Source organism: Centroberyx affinis, unplaced genomic scaffold (genome assembly GCF_046629955.1).
Source record: "Centroberyx affinis isolate AG114_WGS23_722 - 3 ecotype Tasmania unplaced genomic scaffold, CSIRO-AGI_Caff_v1 ptg000122l_1, whole genome shotgun sequence".
Lineage (NCBI taxonomy): Eukaryota > Metazoa > Chordata > Actinopteri > Beryciformes > Berycidae > Centroberyx > Centroberyx affinis.
In genome coordinates, this window is record NW_027278823.1 from 695,048 (window position 1) to 704,705 (window position 9,658).

At 39.4% G+C, this 9,658-nt stretch overlaps 1 protein-coding gene across 1 annotated transcript; it reads right to left on the reverse strand.

Moving 5' to 3' along the window:
* Window positions 1-203: 203 nt before the first annotated feature.
* Window positions 204-7,823, reverse strand: cops2 (COP9 signalosome subunit 2). Its single transcript, XM_071528741.1, has 13 exons — window positions 7,690-7,823; window positions 7,060-7,173; window positions 6,843-6,920; window positions 6,619-6,744; window positions 6,410-6,499; window positions 6,218-6,295; window positions 5,336-5,510; window positions 5,020-5,198; window positions 4,737-4,789; window positions 3,998-4,095; window positions 3,831-3,913; window positions 1,581-1,639; window positions 204-814 (listed from the first exon to the last, which is right to left on the reverse strand). The coding sequence occupies exons 1-13, from the start codon at window positions 7,741-7,743 to the stop codon at window positions 670-672; spliced, it is 1,332 nt and encodes a 443-aa protein (XP_071384842.1). The 5' UTR covers window positions 7,744-7,823; the 3' UTR covers window positions 204-669.
* Window positions 7,824-9,658: the final 1,835 nt, after the last annotated feature.

Genomic DNA, 9,658 nt, shown 5'->3' on the forward strand with positions numbered 1-9,658 from the left:
GTTGCTGCTATACAACTGCTGTCAATGTAAAAATGGGAGTCACCTGGAACGGAAGCCCTAGAGGCCCAGAAAGCTATTACCAGCGAATAAAAAAGGACGTCATGAGTGCAGAAATAACATCTGAGCGAGCAACAAGATGAGCGATTCACTTAAAGGAAAAAAAGAATCCTTTATGCTTCCATTGATTACATTTAAAAAGGTTTTTATTAAACTTCTACTCAAATTAAATTCGACATGTTTAGCCCATCACACAGTTGAAACGATGTAGCTAGTCAAAGGCAGCTGAATCCTTTTAGTGCTGAGAGGAATCTGTGTTTATTACCACCAAGCAACAGTATACATTAAATACTGTGTACACGTTTTCATACACATTTGGACATTTTTTTTTTAAAACAACTGAAGCATTTGAGTGCTGCATACGAAAGGGTTTGCCAATCAGCTACATCAAAAACAGAAATCGGTGTCGGTGTGTTCATCTCATCAGACAAAAACAACACACTTTCAACACGTTCTCGGGGCTCTTGGAGATTGTTTCCTCTTGACATTGGTGGGATTCTCAAAACCTGTGCTGTGTATCTCATCTCATAAGGTATACTTGAAGCACAGTAGCATATTGTATGGATGCATTCAAACATGCCATTTTCCTTGTCTCTTGATTTTTACATGCCATCATGTGAGTTTGCTAACAATAGCTTGGTTGAGTGAGTTCAGCTGATTTGTCCATTTGTCTAAAGCTGTGTAGCGAGCCCCTCCTCTCTTCTGGTAGTCCAGTTCTAGTAGTTGGTTGACTTGGTCGATGCGGCCATGGATTGTGCTGAAAAGAAATAACAGGACAGACACGGTGATCAGAGCACAGCTGCAGTGGTTGCATGACAAAATCAATCATAAGTCTAACACATCACAAGTCAGTCATCTCCAATTTCTCCACATTTTTCAGTCAAGCTCTTTAGAAAAGCTTTGATATGTTAATTCAATAAAATGTCCTGAGAATTCCTGTGGTCGTATATCTGATCTGGCTGCCAAGTCTGTTGTGGGATAACAGAGCATATGCTGTAAACAACAAACACTTAGTGAAATAGGCAGGGTTCGACTGAGTTTCCCTGGGCCCTTTTGGGTTGTACAGTACAAAGATCTACAGTGAGGTAATTGACAAAATTTTGATCAGAATCAATCAGCATGATGGAAAGAAACTAGGAAAATAGGGCTCAGGTTGAAAAAAACAAAAAACAACTGTCCTTTAAAAAGAGTGAGCAAGTTATGTGTATGAAATTCCAATGTGCCACTCTTGTAAACAAAGACAAACAATGGAGTCAAGCCATGTCTTCACTTCCTACCAAGTCATTTACATCAGTGAACCATTACAGCAGAGGTGCGACTCAAACCCATACAGTACATAAATTACTTTTACAGAACGAGCAGTCAATTATGAGTAAGATCCAACTGAAACTGTCGATTCATGCCAGCTGATTTCTCTCAGGGCCAAGGGCCACAAACTATGAGGAACTACAACTATTTATAGAAAGGGAACTAGTTTTTCTTTGGAACCGATTTCTCAGCAGGCATGTGAGTGAGAAACCTACTTATCCAAGATGCACTGCACCAGCAAACTCTCCACATCACACACATCAATGTTCAGCTCCTGAAACAGAGGGGCAAAAGGCATCACTCATCCTCATGTCTGTCAATACTTTGTCAACAATTAGGCTGATTTAACAAGAATGCACACACTTCAGCACACTGTAGGTCATATTGCAAATATTATGTGTATTGCAAGAGCGCTATGGAGGAGTTAATTTTAATTTAAACTATTAATATGCCATATCAATAGGGCTGGGTGATGATTCTATATTATCGTCTTTCAGCGGAATCATATCATGATGATATGAAGATATTTTAATATCGTGACACACATTTCTGCTGTCTAAATTGATGATGACAAGCAAATTTTACTTAAAAACTCTCATAAAATTAGGTATGGTAGGAATATTATTTGAATATTTCTGTGTTGTTTGACATCACACCTAACATCACCATTTGGTTCAATGAGATGAACATTAATTTGATTATTTAATGTGATTTTGCATACATGAACCATATCGTGATATATACTGATATCAAGAAAAATCCTTATGATTATCGTGATATTGATTTCAACTATATCGCCCAGCCCTACATATCAATAACTATATAGATTAGTACATGCACAGAGAAAGGGGAAATACATTGAAATATATGAATAAATTACATTGCAAGCACAATCAAAAAGGAAATACATGAATAAATAGATGAATGCATAAAGGAACTGAGAAATTTTTTTTTTGGTTTGCTTTTCATGTGTGGGTTGAATTTGTGATTTTATTGCTGCAGTTCAATTTCAGTTACTTCCAACATGTGCTAATGAGGGTGTGTCACTCAAACCCTTGTAGGTTGTACCCACAGTACCTGTATCACAATTGACTGATCAATGTCTGAATGCTTAGATCAACAGCCTTCGCCTTGCTCGCTCACCATTGTTCATATACGAAACTAGCCAGCTAGCCAACTAAGTCATATGGGAACGATGGCTAGAGACTCCCACAGGCAAATGATGGCTAGAGACTCTGGCAAACGAAGCTGGAAGAAATGCCTTGCCTGATTACATGCTTTGATTATATCTCTGACTTGCTGTTACCATATGAACCCTCTAGGCCCCTCAGGTCATCTGAGACCGGTCTGCTAACTATTCCCAGAGTTAAAACTAAGCATGGTGAGGCAGCATTTAGTTATTATGCAACACAGAGCTGGAACAAACTCCCAGAAGAGCTCAGACGCACACCAAGACCACTTTTAAAACTAGGCTCAAACCTTTTTTATTCTGCACTGCCTATGCAACTTGATCTTTATTCTCTTTTGTGTATTTTGATTCTTCATTATCTCTTCTTATACACTTTATCTCTTTTTATTTGTTTTTTATCTTATCCTGTATTTCTTATCTAATGTCTTATATACCTTGTGTAAAGCACACTGAATTGCCTTTGTGTACGAAATGTGCTATAAAAATAAACTTCCTCTGCCTTGCCTTTTTCATGTGGAGTGACTGGCTGAGAATTTTTGTCGAGTTAGCTGCTCTGGCTGCAGGACACGACTTGTGGCTGCAAGTGGCTGAATGTTCACCAACAGTTCAAGTTTGATTGCTACTCTTGAATCTTACAACACCACGCCCACCGACTCCCCTTATTAGCATATCGCCGCTCCAGTTTTGGTGATTTTCATGTTTTAGCTTCAGTTGTAGGATCTTCTACAGGATAAGAAAATTCTACAACCTTGGGGTGATGAAATCCATTCAAAACCAATCAGATAAACTCAAAACTCAGCAGCAAGAAGGAAAAATAAAAGGAACTGTGACAATAAACGCCTAAATAAATATATGAAAGAAAAAATAAATATTTTGTGTTTGTGGTAATTCATATTTTAGAAATTAATAAATGTATCAACTGATCAATTTATTGGTTTATTTTATTTATTCATTTCCAATTTTTTTATTGATAATATTTATTAACGTATTAAGCTTTTTCTGTGTTTTAATTTGTTGATTGATTCGTGTATTCATTTATTTCTCCTTTACTCTGTGCTTTTACAAGTAGATTTATGCATTAATTCATCGTTACAGCAGACTTGGTCCTCCATGGAGACCTGTTACACAATATAAATAATTTAAAACAGTCGTGAAAAAGTAATAAGGGCATCAATACAAATGGTTGCCCAATGTTATAACTTGCGTATAGTATTAGAGAGGAAACACATCAACAGATAAATCCACATTGCAGGACATTTGTATTATGAGGACTTACCTTAGAAATGAAGGGGATGTGTATTCTTGTGTACGGTTTGATGAGTTTGATAAGTACTTGAGTTCTAATGTTCCGTAGCAGCTCTGCAACCCAAGAACACACATCAGGTACGATTTAGACAAAGTTTTACCCAACACACGTGAACTGAAGTCACGTTCACCACTCACCCTCTATGTGCTCTCTGATGAAGGGGTCGTCCATTATGTTACTGTGATTTGTTTTCAAGATTTTCTCAAATTCAGTGATGTCATTATTCTGGTAGGCGCTGGAAGGGAAAACAGTCGTTCGGTTACAACTCTATACATTGTGTCTTCACGACCCACAACAAAATCTCTCATCCTGATGGTTTCCAACACATTCCCAAATATTAAGCCTTCCATGTAAACACTCCATTCTTCCTACAGTTTTGGGTGTGCATTCTCAGTTTCTTGTTTATGTAATAGAAATTTAACATGTATGCAAGGAAACTGAGCAATTAGAGACAATGCCTGTTATTTACTTAAACATGAGGACTAAAGAGAGCAAATGAGGAAGCAGATGACTAGAGGCATGGGACGGACAATGAGAAGCAAAGCTGAAATACTAACCAAAGGTCATACAGTGAAGGCCCATTCACATCTAGAATGCTAACTGAAGATCACTATAAAAAGATTTAAATCGCTCTAAGTGTTACCGCTACAACTGTAACTATAAAAACATCCAAAAGGATAACGATAGCTATACTTTTGGTTTGATCTCAGACATTTTTTGGATGCCAAGACAACGATAAAACATTTTCAACCAATCAAATTAGAGTTGTAAGAAATAAGGAGGCGGATAATTTGGTAGCTCACTGCAGTGACACTTCGTTTGCTGAGGAAGCGTAATAATCAAATTCAAAACTGTAATATGTGAATATATGCTTACCTTACTAAGTTCGTCATTGCTAGGATCTCTGGGTCATTTTTGTATGGTTTAGCCTTTGGGAAAAAAAAGGGAAAGTTATGCTCACTACTACATGTTATGTAAATTTGCATTAATTCAATACAATAACAAATAAAAACAGTTTCAGCCAAACAATCTGATTGGACAAACTTGTGTGGCAACCAGCGAGCTAGGTAGTGTCCTGCTCTCTCCTGTTTTACATATACAGTATATGCACACTACTTAAAAGTAAACTTTTCAGATAGTAACAATTGGTTTCACACACCTCCTGAGAATCAAAAGGGTTGATTCCTGACTTCATCAGCATGTTGGCTAGGACCAAGTACTTCAGGCATGTTGTCCTCCTTGGGCTTCCAGACTCATCGTAGTTTTTAAAGGCCTCAAAGAAGTCTGTGTGAGCCTTCTCAAACTCACCCTCTCTCAGATGCATCTTCCCACCACACTCTGCTCAGGACCAAACAAGCACAGGTCATTGAACAAACAGCTGTGACAGCACGCAGCAGGACAATCACATCTGACACAAAGCTATGTAAATGAGGGAGTTAAATACTTTGTAGGAAGCCCTCTAGACACCATCATACCTCTGATGACTCCCATGATAAGTGGGTGAGGGATGGCAGATTTAATATGAAGCGACTGCTCATACAGGGCCTTCAATTTCTTGTTGTTTTTCTGTGCTGTGTACATCTGGATCTCCAGAGCGTAAATCTCCAACAGCTGTGTGCCTTTCTTCAGGTCATCCTCTCCATCATCTGTCTGTAGTTGATTAAGATTTAAAACACCACTGATCAAATAATCATTTCCATCATGTATATCTACATGCCTACATAAAAGCTCAGAGCAGATCAGATTTTCTTTTCCATTGAAGAAGTTTTTAGGAAAGTGCTGCCTCTGGTGAAGAACTGTTTTGTCTGAGATACTTTTGCCAGCAATTTACTGCTTATCTTAGGGTTGAATGACCAAACTATCAACAAGTTGTGCAACCACAATACCACATATGCAAGATCTGCCAGCTACAAGCTGCAATTTTTTAGTGTCCAACCAAGACAACAGATTTTGAATGCAATGCAGAAAAGCAAAGACAACTTGAGTGACTGGCTTTTCACAGAGGAGCTTCATTTATGCCACCCTCTCAACTCATGATAACAATTTCACTGATTACATTTTAATGGGATCAATAAAATCTCAAAATCTACATCTTTAGACGCAAGGATGTATTTTGGCAATGCAATACTGACAAAATAGCAATGATTTGTTGAATATTGTAATATCAATTGCAATATGTATGGCCACAGCTTTTTCAGCACTTAAATATTTGCGCAGATTGAATAAAAATGAAATATTTTCTTCAATATGAAACTTTGATTTGTGCGGGCTAGGGATTACATACAGCAGAAGAATACATTGTTTAGGAAGCTGTTTTAAACATTTAGAAAAAGGGGGAAAAAATGGCATCTACTTACCTGACATGACTGGTGCAGTTGCCTAAGGATCTTCTGCAGTTTTCCATACTCTTCTCTCTCTAGATACAGTTTCCCCAGCTACAGGGAAACAGCAGAAACAACAATGGGACAACAAGAAGACATGCAAGCATCTCTTTAACTAGGAAATGGCAGTAAGACTCCATATGGAAATAATGAAGAAGCCCTGCTTACCTTTGTGTTAGTTTTGAACCATAATCTGTCATTTTTTGCATCTTTCAAAGCCTCCAGTGTGGTTTCATAGAACTCCTGTAGTAGGTCCATCTAATAACACAGGAAACACAACAGCCCAGAGTCAAAACTCCTGGTAGCGGTACGTCATGTACAAGGATATATGTAACTGCCAGATAGATTTTTCTCTGTCTCATATGACTCATTCATACCTGTTTGGAGGTGGAGATGTAGTCCAGAATGGAGTTGATGGACTTCTCCGAGTAGTTCCTGGTGACAGCACTCCTGATGTACGTTAGCAGCTGCTTGTATCTGTTCATCATCTCTGGGAAGTTGGTCTGCAGGATTGAGACACAGAAAACCACATTGTAAAGAAACATTTCATGTCTGTTGGGAGATCAGAAAACAGCAGACGTGTATGTGTGTCACTGCTTACCAGTTTGAAGTTGATTTTGATCATCTGTTTCAATGCTTTGAATCCCCATTCTCCCTTCTCTCCCTCCAATTCCAACACCTGAGCACACAACAGGATCGTCAGTTGTTAATACATTCTGTAGATGTCAAAATGTGAGTGGAGTAAAATATGACCTCCGAAAAGTAACGTTATGCAGAGTGCTGCATTTAGTAGATCGTATTTCGGGGTACCACTCCACCTTTTGGAAGCTGCTGAGCGCTGCTTTGGGGTCATCCTCCTTCAGGGCTTTGGAGTTGTAGTACTGGTTCTCCAGGTCCACATTGGGCTCTGAGTTGCTGTCTTCCGAGTATTCCTAAGTTTACACACATGCATCTCAAAGTTCAAATCGTGCAATCATGCAGTGGTAGCTAATGGGCTTAACTAGCAGAACATAGCCGAAACTCCTAGCTAGCTACCGCTAACGATAGCAGGTTGTTCCTCAATATCAACCTGCAAATACCAGACTCTGCTAGCCAACGGCTTGCTAACTGGCTGGTTCGCTGTTCATGATTGGAGTAAACAGACAGGGCCGGCTGAACTTAAGTTAGCCAACGAACGTTAGCATGGTTAATGTTTCAGTGTTGGAACTGAGAAGTAGCTGGCTGGCTACATGGTGCTAAAACAAACTGTCGTTAGCTAGCTAGCAGGCTAGTCCTCCCTCCTGTCAGCTTAGCTCCCCTTTTGCCTTCATATTAGCCAGCGAGCTAGCTAGCTAGCTAAATAGCCGACGTTAGCTCGTGTCCTCGCTAGTTTACTGTTAGCCCTCGTTTTCCACAGCGGAATAAAACCCAAAAGCAAGCTAAGCAATTTCAACTGATTGTGCAAATACCAGGTCGTAATCCTCTTCATCGTCGCACATGAAATCATCTTCCATGTCAGACATCTTGATGGTCTTCCTTGTCCTTATCCAAGACGCTCACTAGCCCGGCCTGTGTTGTGTTTTGCTGTGATAGTGAGGTGGTGTCAGGGTGGAAAATGGCACAGGTGCTATTTCTGACTATAGATGGCGCTGTTGGATCGCCTCAGACAGGCGCATCACCCAGCGGCAGTCCTCTGACTGGGGGCATGAAATGGCTGTGGTGAAATTTTTAAATAATGTAGACTCACACTGCAATTCCACGAGAGAAACTGGACTGTGTTTACTTGAGTACTTTTTTCAGTGATTTTGTTTGAAACATTAAAAAAAATATTAGGCCAACTTTTTCTCCTAATTTTTAAGGAACTGCTCCGACTTTAGAGTAATTCGATTTACTTTAAAATCGATTTAATTCTACACACACACACACACACACACACACACACACACACACACACACACAAATTGCACAAAAGTGATGAGCAGACCTAATGTGATCTGACATTTAGGCTACTCTTCACCTTACCAGCTATAGCCTAACTGATTCTATCTATCTATCTATCTATCTATCTATCTATCATTTGTATATGCTCCACAGTAACTGAGTATTTTACTCTTATTTACTTTTTCTAGACAAGTAATCCTGTTCTGAGAAAAAATAATTTTGTAGCACCTCTGAGTGAAATATTTGATTGGACTGCCTACACTGCCTCTAGTTTCTTTGTCCAGTTTCTTATGCATCTTGATTTGCGTACAAACTGGAATTAGAAAATAACAACATGTAAGCAGATAGCCAAGCAGAGCAGCTCCCAACACACACACACACACACACACAACCTATAAGTGCATCTGAACCATCAGAGGTGTTAAACATTTTATTGAAGTTGAAACATTAATTTAAAGGACTGTTAACAGGCAGTTGGCTTCATGACCACAAAAGAAAAAAACAGTTTGACAGGTAAATTATTTCTCAGCAACTGCAGTAAGTATAAAGCTACATAGTTACAAATATTGCGTGATTACTGCAGTCATGCATTTCAGATTTGAGTCAGTCTGTGGATCAGGTTCATGTCAAAAGCGTTTCGTGACTGCGTTTTTAACAGCCTTGGCTGCCACACAGAGGAAAGAGGCCATTGGCAGCATCACATCTCTCTCTAGCCTCTCTCCCTCACTCGGGGGTCACTCCACATCAGACCCTGTGAAAGATTTTATTACCGAAGAGATTACGTTTCTGTTCCGAAAATTTACGCAATCAGTTTATGTGTCATCAAGTTGTGTGTCATAAGTTTATTCCCGAAAAACAGATGAGCGTGGGTGAAAAACTTAAGCCCCTCAGCCTACGTCGTCAGTTTGGCCATAATATTTACAATATCCAGAAGTGAATCCAACACCAAAAGTAGAGGGAAGAATATACTCACAGATTGATTTATGACTTTAAAAGCATTAAAAATGTCCTAAGTGATATTACTTGTGTGAGTGTGTGTGTATACGACTGTGTCACAGGCAATGCACTATTATCATCTTTCATGTGTACAGTGAGACAGTTACTGCATCTCTTACATGAAACCATGCAGCGTCTGTCTACTGGTTTCACACAGAAACTAATATATTCAAATTTCTATGCATCAGCACTTGTCTGGTGGCCTGTGGATGTGTGTGTGTGTGTTTGTGTGTGTCTGTGTGTGTGTGCTCATCTGTGCATGCGTGAGATGCATCATTCCAGCAGCTCTGGTGCGTGTGTAGTGTCTGTCAGCGTTTCAGTAATTGTATTGGGTTTGTATCAACAGAAACACGTACGAATGAGAGACTCTTTCCTGCTGGAAGCAACCACACCAGAGAGGCTGTGGGTCCGGGACAAAAGACACAATGCGGCTAATAGACCCCTGATATGTCATCATGACGCCCACACAGCCTCCCCAAAATTATACGGCATTAGGCTTCT

Excerpts from the sequence above, each read along its gene's own strand:
- cops2 (XM_071528741.1), bottom strand. The coding sequence starts at position 7,743 with ATGTCTGACATGGAAGATGATTTCATGTGCGACGATGAAGAGGATTAC. Across the intron at positions 6,745-6,842 it reads TCAAAATCAACTTCAAACTG|ACCAACTTCCCAGAGATGAT; the intron begins GTAAGCAGTGAC and ends TCAATCCTGCAG. Across the intron at positions 6,500-6,618 it reads ACATCTCCACCTCCAAACAG|ATGGACCTACTACAGGAGTT; the intron begins GTATGAATGAGT and ends CTGTGTTATTAG.